Source organism: Somniosus microcephalus, chromosome 14, assembly GCF_052327205.1.
Source record: "Somniosus microcephalus isolate GS21.2 chromosome 14, FLI_Smic_1.0, whole genome shotgun sequence".
In the NCBI taxonomy this organism is placed as follows: domain Eukaryota; kingdom Metazoa; phylum Chordata; class Chondrichthyes; order Squaliformes; family Somniosidae; genus Somniosus; species Somniosus microcephalus.
The window spans coordinates 126,068,909-126,088,400 of NC_141000.1; the positions used below are offsets into that span (position 1 = coordinate 126,068,909).

The window sequence follows — 19,492 nt, forward strand, 5'->3', positions numbered from 1 at the left end:
CCTGCCTGTGGTCAGCTTGGCTCAGATAGTATCACACTTGCCTCTAAATCAGAAGGTTGTGGGTTCCAACCCCCAATCCAGAGACTCCTGCATTAAAAAAAATGCCATTTGCAGCAAGGGGCACTATAGTAAAGTGGGGAGCCCTGGATGATTATCCCCACCACCTCCCCCCGTCTCCCTGACGCCAATGTAGCACCCCTTCTGCCATCCCAGCCAAGACCGCCACCAGCCGGGGTGAGGTCACCGTACAGTGCACTAACAACAACTTGCATTTATATAGCGCCACATCCCCAAGGCGCTTCACCAGGGGCATTATCCAAAAAAAATTAGACGTCGAGCCACATGAGATATTATGACAGCTGGGTCAAAGAGGAACGTTTTAAGGAGCGTCTTAAAGGAGGAGAGAGGCGGAGAGGTTTAAGGAGGGAATTCCAGAGCTTAGGGCCCAGGCAGCTGAAGGCACGGCCGCCAATGGTGGGGGCGAAGGAAATCGGGGATGCGCAAGAGGCCAGAACTGGAGGAGAGCAGAGCTCTCTGAGGGGTTGTTTTCCAATCCCTCCATGGCCTCGCCCCTCCCTATCTCTAATCTCCTCCAGTCCTACAACCCCCCCGAGATATCTACGCTCCTCTAATTCTGCCCTCTTGAGCATCCCTGATTATAATCGCCCATCCATTGGTGGCCGTGCCTTCTGTTGCCTGGGCCCTGAGCTCTGGAATTCCCTGCCTAAACCTCTCCGCCTCGCTACCTCTCTTTCCTCCTTTAAGACGCTCCTTAAAACCTACCTCTTTGACCAACCTTTTGGTCACCTGCCCTAATTTCTCCTTATGTGGCTCGGTGTCAAATATTTTGTCTTAAAATACTCCTGTGCAGCGCCTTGGGACGTTTTACTACGTTAAAGGTGCTATACAAATACAAGTTGTTGTTGTTGTTGGTTGTGGGATTGGAGGAGGATATAAAGATAGGGAGAGGCGAGGCCAGGGAGGAATTTGAATACGAGGATGAGAATTTGATCCATTTGGGGGGAGGGAGAGGCTTTTAAGGTTGAATCTCAGCACACATCTGGAAATGGAAAAGTGCTGCTTTTGAATGAACAAGAAGATTTAATCCTTTAAACCCCCAGACCCCCCCTCCCCCGCCCTCTCCAGACAATTATGACTTCTGTAACAAGGAAGGTTACAGAGTTCACATGAAAGATACATGCATTGGGTGTTCATTATTCAAAGAGGACGCTTAATAAAAACCACAAAACCAGCTGGCAGATGCAATAAGGAACATCAATGGGGATGAGCCGTGACATTTTAAAGCTACATGACACTGCTGTTATTGTTCCTGATGTCACTGCTTAAAATATTGAAAAATGAAATGGGGAAATGTTCTGTTCAAGAAAGAACTTGCATTTCTCCAGCACCTTTCACAACCTCAGGACATTCCAGGGCGCTTCACAGGGAATGAAGTACTTTTTGAAGTGTGGTCACTGTTGTAATGTAGGAAACGCGGCAGTCAATTTGTGCACAGCAAGCTCCCACAAACAGCAATGTGATAATGAGCAGATCATCTGTTTTTTTTTAGTGATGTTAGTTGAGGGATAAATATTGGCCCCAGGACACCGGGGAGAACTCCCCCTGCTCTTCTTCGAAATTGTGGCCATGGGATCCCACTTGCGACGGACGACGGGGCCTCCGGAGAGGGTTTGAAACTCCCAGGTCATGGAGAGATTTCCACAGGCATTCTCCCGCTCAGCCAGGACGGGCCAGTCGGGCGAGGTATTGGAGGGCACGGCCGCCCGTGGAGCCCGCACCCGAGCAGCTGTCAGCGCTCTCCGTGAAGGAGGTGGAGAGGAAGAGGAAAAAATGGGCATGGGAGGAGGGGACTGAGGATTTTTCAGTGTACCAGCCTGTGATACGTTAACATGCAGCAACACAGGGCGCACTAGATCCCAAAGCTAACTGCAGACGACATCAGATAAGAGAGGCTTTAGGACGGAGTGTACAGGTATGCTGTGAAGCTGTGATTGATCTAATAAACACTTAGTCTGCTAAACATGCCGGACCTCACATCAGCCCCAATCTGATCAATCAATATCCTTCACGGAAACAGATGGCGGAAACCTAAAAATCTTTATTTGAATCTATATTGATTTTTCAGATTCACAAAATGAAATTGAATTTTTTTTTTTAATTCATTCTCGGGATGTAGGCGTCGCTGGCAAGGCCAGCATTTATTGTCCATCCCCTAGTTGCCCCCTGAAATCAGTGGCTTGCTGGACCATTTCAGAGGGGCAGTTGAGAGCCAACCACATTGGTGTGGGGACTGGAGTCACATGTAGGCCCAGACCGGGTGAGGACGGCAGGATTCCTTCCCTAAAGGAACATGAGTGAACCAGCTGGGTTTTTATGACAATCCGACAGCTTCACGGTCACTTTTACTGAGACCAGCTCTATATCTCCAGAATTTATAAACTGAATTTAAATTCTCAAACTGCCGTGGTGAGATTTGAATTCACGTTCTCTAAGGATTTTGGATTCCTAGTCCAGTAATATCTGACGTAATAAAACTCACTACACACTTGGTTTGAGTATAAAGCAAGGCTTTAATCAACTTGTTTCAGAACATGGAGGTCTAGTTGTACTTCACTAGTTCCTTGTCTTACAAAATGTCCCTGGGCAAGCTGGGCCCACGCCCGAGTATTTATACTCCTTGGACGGCGCCACCAGCTGGCCGTCCAGCATTATTTCATGAGTAGTTTCTTGATGAATGATGAGATTTATAACAATACCAGTATTTATTGTGTTTGCTTTCCCTGTTCCTCAATTTTGTCCGTAAGGAGGTGGACTCAGGTAAGGGTTCCATGGCCACCTTCACCGTCTCGTGCTCCCTCACTCAAAAGGCTATTCCTCATCCATATGTCCCAGTAATGTAGGGGCACATTTTAACTCCCGCTGCCGAGTGGAAACTGGGCGGAACCATCAGCCGCCTAGGCCCTAAGCTCTGGAATTTCCTCTCTAAGCTCCTCTGCATCTCTACCTCTCTCTCGCTTCCTTTAAGACCCTCCTTAAGTCCCGCCTTTGACCAAGCTTTTCTTCACCTGTCTTAATATCTCCTTATCTGGCTCGATGTCAAATTCTGTCTGGAACGCTCTTCTAAAGGCGGGTGCATGAACAGAGAGACCTGGGGGTATATGTGCACAAATTGCTCAAGGTGGCAGGGCAGGTTGAGAAAGTGGTTAAAAAAGCATCCGGGATCCTGGGCTTCATGAATAGAGGCACAGAGTACAAAAGCAAGGAAGTTATGATGAACATTCGGCCTCAACTGGAGTATTGTGTCCAAATCTGGGCACCGCACTTTGGGAAGGATGTGAAGGCCTTAGAGAGGGTGCAGAAAAGATTCACAAGAATGATTCCAGGAATGAGGGACTTCAGTTACGTGGATAGACTGGAGAAGCTGGGATTGTTCTCCTTAGAGCAGAGAAGATTGAGAGGAGATTTGATAGAGGTGTTCAAAATCATGAGGGGTCTGGACAGAGTAGATAGAGAGAAACTGTTCCCATTGGTGGAAGAGTCGAGAACCAGAGGACACAGATTTAAGGTGATTGGCAAAAGAACCAAAGGCGACATGAGGAAAAACCTTTTTACACAGCGAGTGGTTACGATCTGGAATTCTCGGCCTGAAAGGGATGTGGAGCCAGACTCAGTTGTGGCTTTTAAAAGGGAGTTGGATAAGTTCCTGAAGGAAAAAAAATTGCAGAGCTATGGGGAAAGGGCGGGGGAGTGGGACTGGCTGAAGTGCCCCTGCAGAGAGCCGGCATGGGCTCGATGGGCCGAATGGCCTCCTTCTGTGCTGTAACCATTCTATGATTCTAAACCACTCTGCCTCTCCACCTCTCTCTCCTCCTAAAGTGGCCCCTTAAACCTCCCTCTTTGACCAAGTGTTTGTTCACCTGACCTAATATCTCCTTATGTGGCTCCGTCTCAAAGTTTGTCCAAGAACGCAAGTTGTTGTTGTTGGAACAGGAGTTGAAATCCAAGTGGAACACTGTGTCCGTTTCCCGCTCCGTGGATATTAAACCCTCGCTGCTTTCTCGGGTGGCTGAGGACTCCGCTGCTATTTTAACTGTTACTGGGTGAGAGTCCCCTCCAGTAACAGCTGGTGGACTCACAGCAGACAGCCTGTAGTGTGAGGTCTCGCCCATGGCTCAGTGCGTAGCACTCTCTCTCGCCCACTGAGTCAAGAAGGTTGTGGGTTCAAGTACCACTCCAGAGACTCGAGCACATAATCTAGGCTGACACTCCCAGTGCAGTGCTGAGGGAGTGCTGCACTGCCAGAGGTGCTGTCTTTCGGATGAGATGTTAAACCGAGGTCCCGTCTGCTCTCTCAGGTGGACGTAAAAGATCCCACGGCCACTATTGGAAGAAGAGCAGGGGAGTTCGTCCTGGGGCCAATATTTATCCCTCAATCAACATCACTAAAACAGATTAGCTGGTCATTTATCACATTGCTGTTTGTGGGAGCTTGCTGTGCGCAAATTGGCTGCCGCGTTTCCTACATTACAACAGTGACTACACTTAAAAATAGTACTTCATTGGCTGTGAAGCGCTTTGGGACATCCTGAGGTGGTGCACGTTTTTTCTTTAAATCTCTTTTTAGAAAACTGATTGTGGGGATTTTTACTGACATTAATTAGTGTGAACTGGAAGGGAAGGTTGAAATGGCTGGAGGTTCCCAGGCTCGATGTGTTTTCAGAAGGCTGGTGAAATAAACACATGTGTGCATGTGTGTGCAGTCGGCAGAAGGCGCTAGAGACTGTTTCTCCAACTCTCTCTCTCCCTCTGCTGTTGTCACCTCTCTCATTACCCTTGCAGCAGATTGTGTGTGAAAGGCACAGAGAGGGAGTTTACTCCATCAGACAGACAGGCCATCACATCCCTTGCAGGAGATGGCCGTTGATGAGCACACTCACATTCAGTGCTCCCACTCTCTAAAGGAGAGAGAGAGCGAGCTCGGAACATGTCCTTCCCCAAAGAAAATCTCCAGCACCACCCTTAAAGCAAAACACAAACAAACAGAAGGTGCACTTTTGAGGATGGTTATCTCTCCGTGCAGCTCATCTCTGGCCCTCTTTCCTGCAATCACTAAAAGTTCAGAAAAATCATTAATGAAATTAAAATGCCAATGCTTAAAAAAAGCCAGACCGAGCTGGGGCTGAATACAAGGGGATTTTGTTTTTGCCTAACATGTCAAGCTACCGAACAATGTTAAATAAAACCACAGTCAGCATTTAACCTTTCCCTTATAGCTGTAAAACAAAAATTAGGAGCAACTGATTTTCCCGCAAACTGTCGATAGGGCAGGGGCAAGAGAGACATGATTTTTAAAAAATTTGTCTTCAATCCACCCTGACATGTTTGGAGTTAAACGATGATTGATTGAGTTGTGGAAACATTGTTTAAAAGTATTTAAACTGCGTGTATATCTGTGCCCAGCCGAGGAGCGATTGAAACTGCAGTCTCGGATTGAACTGTAGGAATTGAGAGAGAGAGAGGGAGAGGGAGAGAGAGAGGGAGAGGGACAGAGAGAGAGGGAGAGAGAGAGAGAGAGGGAGAGGGACAGAGAGAGAGAAAGAGAGAGAGACAGAGAGAGAGAGGGAGAGGGAGAGAGAGACAGAGAGAGAGAGGGAGAGAGGGACAGAGAGAGAGAGGGAGAGAGAGAGAGAGGGGGACAGAGAGAGAGAGGGAGAGAGAGAGAGAGAGGGACAGAGAGAGAGAAAGAGAGAGAGACAGAGAGGGAGAGGGAGAGAGAGGGACAGAGACAGAGAGAGAGAGGGACAGAACCTGCCAATCGGAGGATTAGGAGCTTTTTTTTTAATCGTTTCCTTTTTCTGGCGGATCGGCAAATGAGCATTGAGAGGATTTTCTCTCTCTTTTTAGATGAATGGTTGATTCCAGTCCTTCCCTTTTTCTCACTCTCGCGCTCTCTCTCTCCACCCCCTTTCCCCCCCAAGTTGTGTGTGTGTGTATTCTCTCTCTCTCTCTCTGTGCATGTGTCAGTTCAGAGCTGTGCTCGTTCACAGCACATCAGTCTGTGTTTGTGTTTTGTGTGTGTGTCGGACTGCAGGAGACAGACACACACACACAGTAACACACACAGGAGGAATGCAACCGGATTATTCTGAAGCTTTTGCCACAAGAAGGCAGAGGATGGAAATCAAGCCCTACTGATTGATCCCACTTAAACTCTGCTGGTCACCAGGAACCTGACGGCGGGGAGAGAAAGCATCACCAAAAAAAAAGATTTAAAAAATGCAAGGATTTTAATTCGCGTGTCCGAGCTCTGCTCCTGAAACGCCACTCTCTGCAGACCTGGGGAGAAAGTTGAGAGAGAGCCTGGTCCTGCTGTCTTGTGGCTTCTGCCGAAGGTTTCTTGCTGAGGGTCTCCGCTGATTGATTTACTCCCGAGTCCCACCGCCAGAACCCGGGCTGTGCGAACACACTGGAGATCAGACTGCCTCCCTTCAGTCGCTAGGGGAACTATTCCAACTTGCTGCTCGCTCGCTCGCTCGCTGCTGCCGCCGCCTCCTCTCTGTTTATTCTCACCTCTCAACAAATTATATATATTTTTTTGCATCGGTGCTCTCTCTCTCTCTCTCTCTCTGTCTCCGTCTCCCCTTGGAAGTTGTCTCCACTCCACTCTCCCCACCGTCAGCAGTTATGCCAGGATGGGTTTGCTGACATATGTCGTTGCCTGTGGATTAATCTCCCAAGTTTATGGTAAGTCCCAGTTTGCTTTTTTTTAAAGTCAAGATTTGGAGGAATTGCACGCCAAAAAAAAAAAGCGAGCGGGCTCCAATCTGTGGAGCCTGGCTGTGTGTCTGTGTGTCGGCTGATACCGAGAATGGTGCCTTTTGCCCCCAGCAAGTTTGGTCTGGGAATGATGAGTGTTTGCTGTTTGTTCTGAAAGAATGCAGACACCAGCACTTGCAAAGCTCGTTTCTTTTTATTATATATATATACATTACACCACTGTGTTACAGATGTTTAAACCGCATTCATTTGCCCTTCACGTTAAAATATGCAACTTCAAAGGTTCAGCTTGATAATGGAATGTTGGTTGCCCCGTCAAAGAATAGATTTTTTAACAAAAAAGCAAACCAGTGTCCAATGTCCCCCACAGGGGCCAGTCTGAGACTGAGGCGGGGGGGGGGTGTATAAGAGGGTGACAATCCCTGCTTTTTTTTTGAGGTGAGGGGTTTGCATTTGGGGTTGAGGTGGGATTGGGAATCACCTTCTCCCCATCTCTCGCAGAGGAAGCATTTAACAGAATGCATTTTTTTTTGAGGGAGCATCTACTCTTTGACATCCTTAAACCGAACCGGCCCCCATCAGTATTGATCATCACCTTTATAAATGCGCACAAGTAGAGCGAGACTTCTTGAGAACTGAGATGTTTTCCCCCCCACTGCTGATCTATGTCTAATATTCAATGATGAACCTCTTTCCCTATCTAACGGAGCCAGTGCGGACAAGTGTCACTGCCTGTATCTAGCTGGATGAAACACATGTCCTGAACAATATTATTAGATCTCCGTTTGGTGAGAAGGACGGGTCTGGGACTCGATAGCTGCTGAGATTGTGTTGATGGCTGGCAGCGAGAGAGAGGATCGATGGGGAGATGATGTGAGGCGCTGGCGGGTGGTGGGACCAGTGCCCGAGATGGTCCAGATACTTCCACCAGCTCAGCGCATGGGATTCTCATCCAGAGTCGAAGAGGGCCAGGAATATTAACCCGCAATACCTGGAGCCGATCTGTGCGGGGTCACAGCGCTGTGCTAGAGTTTGGATGAGGGATTGGGAAGGAGTTTGATGGTTCAGCAGATATTTTTTGTTGTGAATTCTTGTTAATTTCACGTCATTTCGTGTCAACTAGTCCGTGATTTTCTGATGAGCATCTCGTCCTCCAAACCCTTCGTTCCTTCCCTCCCGGCTCCCCTTCCTTCATCCCTCCCTTCTCCCTCCATCCCCTCCCTTCCCTCCCTCCATCCCCTCCCTCTCTCCCTCCACCCCTTCCCTCCCTCCCCTCCCTCCATCCCCTCCCTCTCTCCCTCCACCCCTTCCCTCCCTCCATCCCCTCCCTTTCTCCCTCCATCCCCTCCCTCTCTCCCTCCATCCCCTCCCTCTCTCCCTCCACCCCTTCCCTTCCTTCATCCCTTCCTCCCCTCCCTCCTCAAACCTTCCTCCTTACCTCCCCCCCCTCCACCCCTTCCTTCCTCCCTCCATCCCCTCCCCCTCCCTCCCAAGCCCAGCATGATCCGGAGTTGAACGAGTTTGAATTGTGACCCAGTCCATTCACCCAGATCTTCCCATTTAACAAGAGGACCTTTAATGCTAAGGTCATTGAATTAAAGTGAGGTCATACTGAGGATCCTGGAATGTCAAAATGAACATCTGTGAGAATCTATTCATTGTAAGTCGTCATCTTGATAGAATCAACTCAAAGCAGTTAGAATAGCCTACTCCTAATTTAAATCATTCATATTATCTGAACATTTGTCTTTTTAGCACAAACCCCCACTTTCAATATCACGGTTGTTAACATTGCTTCATTTAAATGATTGGATAACTCATTTTTTACCGCAAAGAAAGGGATTTGAAATGATTGGTAGAGTGTAGTTAAAGTCTGCACACATCTGTTAAATCGTAAGAGGGCACCGTTTCCCAGTCCTTCTCATTTACAATTCCCAGTTATGTCAGACCTGTTCCATCCTGTATCAGTCAGAGGAGGGGAAGGGACAGGGGTGAGGCAGGAGAGGGCAGGGAAGGGAAGGAGAGGGAGGAGAGGGGAGGGGAGGGGAAGTGAAGGGAGGGGAAGGAGAGGGAGGGGAGGGGAAGTGAAGGGAGGGGAAGGAGAGGGAGGGGAAGTGAAGGGAGCGGAAGGAAAGGAAGGGGCAGCAAGGAAGGGGGGAAGGAGGGGAAGGAGAGGGAGGGGAGGGGAAGGAGAGGGAGGGGAGGGGAAGGGAATGGAGGGGAAGGAGAGGGAGGGAGGGGAGGGGAAGGGAGGGGAGGGGAAGGGAATGGAGGGGAAGGAGAGGGAGGGGAGGGGAAGGAGAGGGAGGGGAAGGAGAGGGAGGGGAGGGGAAGGGAGGGGAGGGGAAGGGAATGGAGGGGAAGGAGAGGGAGGGGAGGGGAAGTGAAGGGAGGGGAAGGAGAGGGAGCGGAAGTGAAGGGAGGGGAAGGAAAGGAAGGAAAGGAAGGGGCAGCAAGGGAGGGGGGAAGTAGAGGGAGGGGAGGGGAAGGAGAGGGGAAGGGAATGGAGGGGAAGGAGAGGGAGGGAGGGGAAGGAGAGGGAGGGGAGGGGAAGGGAATGGAGGGGAAGGAGAGGGAGGGAGGGGAGGGGAAGGGAGGGTTGGGGGAGAGAGAGGGTGGGAAGAGGGGAAAGGTAAGGAGGGGGGAAGGAGAAAGGAATTAGGGGGAAGGAGAGATGGGAAGTGATGAAGAGAAAGAGAGGGTGTTATGGGGAGAGGAGGGGATCAGATCCAAATTGCAGCTGCTGTGATTATTCTTCTGCAAAAGGTGAGGGTGGTATTGAGCAGGTTAGGGGGTCGGAGACTGTCTGATGGGCGGGGAGCAGGTTAGGGGGTCGGAGACTGTCTGATGGGTGGGGAGCAGGTTAGGGGGTCAGAGACTGTCTGATGGGTGGGGAGCAGGTTAGGGGGTCAGAGACTGTCTGATGGGTGGGGAGCAGGTTAGGGGGTCGGAGACTGTCTGATGGGCGGGGAGCAGGTTAGGGGGTCGGAGACTGTCTGATGGGCGGGGAGCAGGTTAGGGGGTCGGAGACTGTCTGATGGGCGGGGAGCAGGTTAGGGGGTCAGAGACTGTCTGATGGGCGGGGAGCAGGTTAGGGGGTCGGAGACTGTCTGATGGGCGGGGAGCAGGTTAGGGGGTCGGAGACTGTCTGATGGGCGGGGAGCAGGTTAGGGAACTTGTATTTGACAAAAGCATGTTTTGCAGGTTCAATTCCCTCTCTCTGATATTCTTAGTGCACCTTATAAGACATCGGGCAGCACGGTGGCATAGTGGTTAGCACTGTTGTCTCACAGCGCCAGGGACCCGGGTTCGAATCCGGCCTCGGGTGACTGTCTGTGTGGAGTTTGCACATTCTCCCCGTGTTTGCGTGGGTTTCCTCCGGGTGCTCCGGTTTCCTCCCACAGTCCAAAGATGTGCGGGTTAGGTTGATTGGCTATGATAAATTGACCTTAGTGTTAGGGGGATTAAATACGTGGGGTTACGGGGATAGGGTGGGATATGTGTTGGTGTAGGGGTTACAGGGATCGGGTGGGATATGTGTTGGTGTAGGGGTTACGGGGATAGGGTGGGATATGTGTCGGTGCAGGCTCGATGGGCCGAAATGGCCTCTATCTGCACTGTGGGGTTTCTGTGATTCTGTGATCGGCAGAAATTCCTACCCATGGTATTTTAACTCAGGCCTTAACCAATTTTGAAATAGTTACTATCACCAGGGGGAGAATAATCCTTTTGGGGTCTGATCTAGGAGCAATCCTGTATTGAAGTATGAAGAATGTAGGCAGAATCAGTCTATCACTGAACGTCTTGAGATTGCAGTCATTCCGATCACTTGATGGCTGTGTGGTTTATCCAATCTGACACTGAAAACTTTACACAGCGATTGTGCGGAGTTCGATCCATTCTTGATGCTAATAGATTCTAAATCAGTGCCGTGGTTAAATCTTGCCCAACATGTTCCTATCTCTCCTTTCCTTTCCTTACCTCCCTCCTTCTCTTCCCTTCTTCCCATCTTTCCTTCACCTCCTTTCCCTCCCCTCCCCTCACCTTCCCTCTTCCCATCTCTCCGTCAACAACAACCTGTATTTATATAGCGCCTTTAATGTAGTAAAACATCCCAAGGCGCTTCACAGGAGTATTATAAGATAACAAATTTGACACCGAGCCACATAAAGAGAAATTAGGGCAGGGACCAAAAGCTTGGTCAAAGGGGTAGGTTTTAAGGAGCGTCTTAAAGGAGGAGAGAGAGGCGGAGAGGTTTAGGCAGGGAATTCCAGAGCTCAGGGCCCAGGCAGCTGAAGGCACGGCCACCAATGATGGAATGATTAAAATCAGGGATGCTCAAGAGGGCAGAATTAGAGGAGCGCAGATATCTCGGGGGGGTTGTAGGGCTGGAGGAGATTACAGAGATAGGGAGGGGTGAGGCCACGGAGGGATTTGAAAACAAGGATGAGAATTTTGAAATCGAGGCGCTTGCTTAACCGAGAGCCAGTGTAGGTCAGCGAGCACAGGGGAGATCGGTGAATGGGACTTGGTGCGAGTTAGGACATGGGCAGCCGAGTTTTGGATGACCTCAAGTTTATGTAGGGTAGAATGTGTGAGACCAGCCAGGAGTGCGTTGGAATAATCGAGTCTAGAGGTAACAAAGGGATGGATGAGGGTTTCAGCAGCGGATGAGCTGAAGCAAGGGCGGAGACGGGCGATGTTACGGAGGTGGAAATAGGCGGTCTTACTTATGCCGCGGATATGTGGTTGGAAGCTCATTTCATTTCTTCCCCTCCCATTGCCCTCTCTCCTTTCCTTCCCTTCGCTCCCCCTTTTTTCTATTTCTCCTTCCCCCTCTCCTCTCCTCCCCTGCCCTTCCCCTTCCCCTCTTCCACCCCCTCTCCTTCCCCTCCCCTTCCCTCTGTCCGTCTTCCTCTCCCTCTTGGAATGTGTTGATCACTGGACCACTGTACATGAATGGGAGATACATAGTCGCGGTTACTTGTATATATATATGCGCTGTAGGGCTATGTTCCAGACTCCCACAGTAACCCCCCTCCCTCAGTAACCACCCTCCCACAGTAACCCCCCTCCCACAGTTAACTAGGAAGTTATGACCCATTAAGTCCAGGACCACTCGGAACCGTCCCGTCTGTGTAATGGGTTCTGCCCATGTCATTTATTTTTTAAATGGGGAAACCAAGGCCCATTGGGCATCAGACCACAGTTGAAATGACGATCTGACAGCTTCATGGTCACTTTTTACTGATACCAGCTTTTTATTTCCAAGATTTATAAACTGAAATCAATTCTCAAACTGCCGTGGAGGGATTCAAACTCATCTTCTCTCAATTATTAGTCCAGTAACATAGAAACTACACTACCATTTCCATAACTAAACATAGCTTCAACACGCCGAGGATGTAGGGCGAGGAAGAGTGTGTAGGGCGGGGGAACAGTGTGTAGGGCGGGGGAAGAGTGTGTAGGGCGGGGGAAGAGTGTGTAGGCGGGGGAAGAGTGTGTAGGGCGGGGGAAGAGTGTGTAGGGCGGGGAAGAGTGTGTAGGGCGGGGGAAGAGTGTGTAGGGCGAAGGAAGAGTGTGTAAAGCGAGGGAAGAGTGTGTAGGGCGGGGGAAAAGTGTGTAGGGCGGAGGAAGAGTGTGTAGGGCGGGGAAGAGTGTGTAGGGCGGGGGAAAAGTGTGTAGGGCGGAGGAAGAGTGTGTAGGGCGGGGGAAGAGTGTGTAGGGCGGGGAAGAGTGTGTAGGGTGGGGGAAAGTGTGTAGGGCGGAGGAAGAGTGTGTAGGGCGGGGAAGAGTGTGTAGGGCGGGGGAACAGTGTGTAGGGCGGGAGAAGAGTGTGTAGGGCGGGGGAAGAGTGTGTAGGGCGGGGGAAGAGTGTGTAGGGCGGGGGAAGAGTGTGTAGGGCGGGGGAAGAGTGTGTAGGGCGGAGGAAGAGTGTGTAGGGCGGGGGAAGAGTGTGTAGGGCGGGGGAAGAGTGTGTAGGGCGGGGAAGAGTGTGTAGGGCGGGGGAAAAGTGTGTAGGGCGGAGGAAGAGTGTGTAGGGCGGGGGAAGAGTGTGTAAGGCGGAGGAAGAGTGTGTAGGGCGGGGGAAGAGTGTGTAGAGTGGGGAAGAGTGTGTAGGGCGGGGGAAGAGTGTGTAGGGCGGGGGAAGAGTGTGTAGGGCGAAGGAAGAGTGTGTAAAGCGAGGGAAGAGTGTAAGGCGGGGGAAGAGTGTGTAAGGTGGGGGAAGAGTGTGTAAGGTGGGGGAAGAGTGTGTAGGGCGGGGGAAGAGTGTGTAGGGCGGGGGAAGAGTGTGTAAGGCGGGGGAAGAGTGTAGGGCGGGGGAAGAGCGTGTAGGGTGGGGGAAGAGCGTGTAGGGCGGGGGAAGAGCGTGTAGGGCGGGGGAAGAGCGTGTAGGGCGGGGGAAGAGTGTGTAGGGCGGGGGAAGAGTGTGTAGGCGGGGGAAGAGTGTGTAGGGCGGGGGAAGAGTGTAGGGCGGGGGAAGAGTGCGTAGGGCGGGGGAAGAGTGCGTAGGGCAGGGGAAGAGTGTGTAGGGCGGGGGAAGAGTGTGTAGGGCGGGGGAAGAGTGTGTAGGGCGGGGGAAGAGTGTAGGGTGGGGGAATTTGGAGCTTAGGAGGGACAAGAGAGGAAAGTTCAGAGGTGCAGTGATCATAGTCAATAAAACAGAGAGATAAGAAAGTTTGGGATGGGGAGAAATATGTTGGAGGCTCAGTTGGAGAGGCAGTACCTATCCAATAACCATTGTCTTGCCCAGAAGTGTGACGGTTTATCTGTGATTATTATTGAACCACTGGCCAAGCAAGAGAGAGACCAAAGGTTCTTTTTTTTGGTAAATCATAAGTGTCAGTTGGAGTGGAATGTAGCATTGCTGCAAACCTCACAGCAGTGTGACAGTCAGACACGTGTTACACCTTCCTGCAGGTCACGTAATGATATCTGACCCTGGTGGTCACCACTATCACCAGGGGAAGGGAGTTAACATTGTCCTTTTCAATTTCAACACAGAGAGGAGGCAGGGGAGGGGGACGCCATGTGTAGGACAGGGGCATTTGGAGCTCAAAATGAATTTTTAGATGACAGTATCGGCGGTGGCTCAGTGGCAGCGCTCTCGTCTCTGAATAGGAAGGTCCCCACTCCTGATACCAACACTCCTCAGTGCCCTACTGTGAGGGAGTGCTGCACTGCCGGAGGTGCCGTCGTTCGGATGAAATGTTAAACCGAGGCCCTGTCTGCCCTCTCGGGTGAACGTTAAAGAGCCCACGGCCACTATTCGAAGAAAAGCAGGGGAGTTCTGGCCAGTATTCATCCCTCAACCAATAGATTATGTGATCATTATCTCATTGCTGATTGTGGGAGCTTGCTGTGCGCAAATTGGCTGCCACGTTTCCCTACGTTATAACAGCGACTACACTTCAGAAGTACTTCATTGGCTGCAAAGTGCTTTGGGACGTCCTGCGGTCATGAAAGGCGCTATATAAATGCAAGCTTTTATTTTGTTTTGGTAGTACCAATAAAATAGACAGGGGGAAAGGTAGGTTGCCCTGCACAGGGAGATTGGAGGTGAAACATGAAGGAGTCACCCACCAGATAATGTCCCGTCATTGCATCATTCATCATGCTTTATCTAATATTTAGATGTCGTTCATACATTGCTCAAGTGCAGAGAAAGCTGAAATGCTAACTGTACTTTCATAGATTTAATTATTCATTAATATATAAGAATGGAGCGTACTGAGGGATGGAGGCCCAGAGTGAATGCAATTAACCAGCTCAGTGAAACTGACAGCACAAATCTGAGCGGGTTCTTTGCTACAGAATGTAATTAATGTACCGGATTGTTTGTAGATTCTTTGAAACAAATGCAATTAACTAGCGGGCCAAAAAACCCGACAAGAAAATGACATAATTTATTCTGTCTTTTACGGATCACTCTTTATTGGTTGGATATGCTCCACCTTTATGTAAAGTTACAATACGGGACGTGAAGGGGCAACAAAGCATTTCTGTACTGCTCTTTCCCTACCTTCCAATTTCCCCCCCCACCGCTCTTCTCCTCCCTCCCCACCCCCCACCCCCCCATCCAACTCACCTAACAATCAGAATGGTTCCGTCCTTCCTACAGCAGGTTGAGCAAGCCTCTGTTTCAAAACACTTAATTACTGAGTAACATCTGGACCACAGCCCGCTTAATACAAACAGCTGTGTGTCATTCCTGCCCCACCACCCCCCGACTCTGTGGGATGTCAGCTGTAGCTCAGGGGGTAGCACTCTCTCGCCTCTCAGTCAGGAGGTCATGGGTTCCAGTCCTCCTCCAGAGACTTGAGCACATAATCCAGGCTGACACTCCAGTGCAGCACTGAGGGAGTGCTGCACTGTCGGAAGTGCCGTCTTTCGGATGAGACATAGAAACATAGGAGCAGGAGTAGGCCATTCGGCCCTTCGAGCCTGCTCCGCCATTCAATATGATCATGGCTCATCCTCTATCTCAATACCATATTCTCGCTCTCTCCCCATACCCCTTGATGCCTTTTGTGTCTAGAAATTTATCTATCTCCTTCTTAAATATATTCAGCGACTTGACCTCCACAGCCTTCTGTGGTAGAGAATTCCACAGGTTCACCACCCTCTGAGTGAAGAGATTTCTCCTCATCTCAGTCCTAAATGAACTACCCCGTATTCTGAGAGTCGTTAAACCGAGGCCCCGTCTACTCTCTCAGGTGATGTAAAAGATCCCATGGCCACTATTTTGAAGAAGAGCAGGGGGAGTTCTCCCTGGGGTCCTGGGGCCAATATTTATCCCTCAACCAACATCACTAGAAACAGATGATCTGGTCATTATCACATTGCTGTTTGTGGGATCTTGCTGTGCGCATATTGGCTGCCGCGTTTCCTACGTTACAACAGTGACCACACTTCAAATTGTATTTCATTGGCTGTAAAGCGCTTTGAGAAGTTTGGTGGTCGTGAAAAGCGCTATAGAAATACAAGTCTTTCTTTTTCTTTTTTTATAGCTAGGCCAAGATTGAATAAAGAGAATCAGCATCAAATTCCTTAGTATATAATGGAGTTGAATAGGGTGCCACTGGATTCTCTTGAAGTACTGTTATTTTCCTCAGGCATTTATGGTGCTTTCAATCCTTGGCTCCAAAATGCAGCTATTGAGCACAAAATGGAAATATAGGAGGGAGGGAAATGAGTGCTGAGGAGGGCAGCTTGTGTCAGGGCCCCACAGGCTGAATGATAGTTCCCAGTATCACTGTAACAGAGCAGACTGATCACTCCCCATCACTCTCCTCTGCCCTCATTTTCTTGCTGTGTTTTCTTTTTAAGTAACTTTCCTGTACCGATATCACTCTCTGCCCACTGCTAAAGGGCAGGTCACTAGAGCTGGGACACGCCTGGCCAACGCAACGAGAAAACAAAAAGGCCGTTTGAAGCACTGATGCAATATTAATCCGGGACAGGTTTCTTTCCATCCAGTTTTCTTCTTCTCCTCCCCTCCCCCTCCTCCCAATCCGTCTCCTCCTCCTCCACTTCCCATCACACCCCTCCCCTCCCCTCTCCTCCACTCCACTTCCCTCTCCTCCACTTCCCATCACGCCCCTCCCCTCCCCTCTCCTCCACTCCACTTCCCTCTCCTCCTCCTCCACTTCCCATCACGCCCCTCCCCTCCCCTCTCCTCCACTCCACTTCCCTCTCCTCCTCCTCCACTTCCCATCACACCCCTCCCCTCCCCTCCACTTTCCTCCCCTCTCCTCCCAATCCGTCTCCTCTTCCACTTCCCATCGCGCCCCTCCCCTCCCCTCTCCTCCACTCCACTTCCCTCTCCTCCACTTCCCATCACGCCCCTCCCCTCCCCTCTCCTCCACTCCACTTCCCTCTCCTCCTCCTCCACTTCCCATCACGCCCCTCCCCTCCCCTCTCCTCCACTCCACTTCCCTCTCCTCCTCCTCCACTTCCCATCACGCCCCTCCCCTCCCCTCTCCTCCACTCCACTTCCTTCTCCTCCTCCTCCACTTCCCATCACACCCCTCCCCTCCCCTCCACTTTCCTCCCCTCTCCTCCCAATCCGTCTCCTCTTCCACTTCCCATCACACCCCTCCTCTCCCCTCCACTCCACTCCCCTCCCCTCTCCTCTGCTCCTCCTCCACTTCACATCCCGCCACCCCTCTCCCCTCCCAACCCGCCCCTCCTCTCCCCTCCCATCCCCTCTCGTCCCATCTCCTATCCCCCTCCCCTCCCCTCCCATCCCCTCTCCTCCTCTACTTCCTCTCCCCTTCTTTCTCTTCTCTCTCCCCTCTCCTCTCCTCCCCTTCCCTCTTCTCTCCTCCTCCTCTCTATGCTCTCCCTTCCTCCCCTCTTCCCTACTCCCCACCCCTCTTCTCTCCTCTCCTCTCCCCACCTCCTCTTTCCCCACCTCTCCTCTCCACTGTGGCTCCACAGGTGCCAGCCAGTCTCACCTCAGGCAGCTGTTCTTCATGTTTGGGCCTGGCCAATGAGTGTTGACAGACTGCTTGGCCTTGGTGGCCATCACCATGGAGGGAAATGCTGTGTTTTTTTACTATTCACTCTCGGGATGTGGGCATTGCTGACAAGGCCAGCATTTATTACCTATCCCTTGAGAAGGTGGCGGTGGGCCTTTTTCTGAACCGCTGCAGTCCGTGTGGTGAATGTGCCTGGCATCCATATGTGCCTCTTTCTCTGTCTCATTCACACACACACACACACGTCTGTAGATAGTGATCAGGAGCAGGAACCCCAACTGATTGTCTCCCTCCCTTGCCCAGGAGCGCTGAGACCAGTTGCTGCTCTCCCTCAGGTTAGATAACCTGGGAGTGTCACGTTGTGGGGGGCTTAAAGCACACTCGGAGATCCATTTATTACACTAGGGAGGTGAGAATAAGTTCAAACTTAGAAAGAACTTTCTATAGTGCCTTTTACAACCTGAGGACATCCCAAAGTGCTTCACAGCCAATGAAGTATTTTTGAAGTGTAGTCACTGTTGTAATGTCGGAAGCGTGGCAGCCAATTTACACACAGCAAGCTCCCATAAACAGCAATGTGATAATGACCAGATAATCTGTATTAGTGATGTTGATTGAGGGATAAATATTGGCCAGGACACCGGGGAGAACTCCCCCTGCTCTTCTTCGAAATAGTGCCATGGTATCTTTTGCATCCGCCTGAGAGAGCAGACGGGAGCCTCGGTTTAACGTCTCACCCGAAAGATGGCGCCTCTGACAGTGCAGCACTCCCTCAGCACTGCACTGGGAGTGTCAGCCTGGATTTTGTGCTCAAGTCTCTGGTGAGGGAACCCACAACCTTCTGACTCAGAGGCGAGGGTGCTGCCCCCTGAGCCACGGCCGACATTATCGAATCTGGGTCAGATTGCCTTTGCAGAGAGTAAGAGCACAGAGCAGAATCTTCGAAATCGAAGGAGCTGTTTGGCACTTGTAAAAGCAGATTGAAAGGTGGCCCTGCCTGGTCAGGATCATTGAAATGTCTGTGGTTCCTGCTCCAACCAAGAATTGATTTATTAAAATATGACATTTATAGCTAGAGAAAAATAATCCATATTATTTCATTGTAAGCTTGAAATTGATCTCTGATTGTATCAGAGCTAAGCCCGAAGGTGGCAAAATAAATATTTCAACCTCTCATTCAGTGATTTTTTAATAGTGCAGTTTGTGCTAGAATAGGTCTGAGGTTGGTTGTTGTCTGAAATGTTTTAATTTAATCTGTGAAACAGCTGACCCACTGTACCATATGAGCCCTGCTTCACTCCATATGCTCTCTGTTCTCTGTGCTGCTGGCTCATCGAATGCTCAGCTATATATAGATAGGAATAGGAGGCTATTCAGCCCCTCCAGCCTGTTCCGTCTTTCAATTAGATCAGAGCTGATCTGTATCTTAACTCCACCTACCTGCCTTGGTTCCGTATCCCTTAATACCCTTTGCCTAACAAGAATCTATCAATCCCAGTTTTGAAATTTTCAATTGACCCCCAGCCTCAACAGCTTTTTGGGGGAGAGAGTTCCAGATTTCCCCCACCCTTTGTGTGAAGAAGTGCTTCCTGACATCACCCCTGAACGGCCTGGCTCTAATTTTAAGGTTCTGCCCCCTTGTTCTGGACTCCCCCCACCAGAGGAAATAGTTTCTCTCTATCCACCCTATCGAGTCCTTTAATCATCTTAAACACCTCGATTAGATCAACCCTTAATCTTCTAAACTCGAGGGAATACAAGCCCAGTCTGTGCAACCTGTCCTCGTAATTTAACCCTTTCAGCCCCGGGATCGTTCTGGTGAATCTGCGCTGCCCCCCCATTTACCCGCCTTTGCTCCACATCCCTCGATGCCCTTACCAAACAAAAATCTTTTGATCTCAGTCTTGAAAATTTCAAATGACCCCCAGCATCTAATGGGGTACAGAGAAGAACTAGGAGACCGATCCCTAAGGGTCAGGGCACTGACCTGCGATAGGACAGAAGAAGCTTGGGTTATTCAATGCCAGTCGGAGATAACTGCAAGGGACTTTATAAAGATATGTAAGATAGTAAACATTATAGTAAAAGGTATAACCGTAATGTTACTTCAGTACTTTGTATGACTAATGTAGATGTGGAGCAATAACGATAACCATACATTTAGGTGGTTAAGCCAGATAATTGGTCAGGAGGAGCAGAGAGTTTGAGGA

The 19,492-nt window shown here is 50.3% G+C and overlaps 1 protein-coding gene across 12 annotated transcripts in view; it reads left to right on the plus strand.

Moving 5' to 3' along the window:
* Window positions 1-19,492, plus strand: part of robo2 (roundabout, axon guidance receptor, homolog 2 (Drosophila)) — a 1,120,123-nt gene that overhangs the window by 443,927 nt on the left and 656,704 nt on the right. Inside the window, exon 1 of one of the 12 annotated variants that reach the window (XM_086007310.1) lies at window positions 5,769-6,765. The exons of the other annotated variants lie outside the window; for them this stretch is intronic. Within the exon in view, the coding sequence (XP_085863436.1) occupies window positions 6,714-6,765 (52 nt within the window). The 5' untranslated portion in view covers window positions 5,769-6,713. Of the gene's footprint in view, window positions 1-5,768; window positions 6,766-19,492 lie in introns of those variants that run through there. 12 annotated transcript variants of the gene reach the window in all.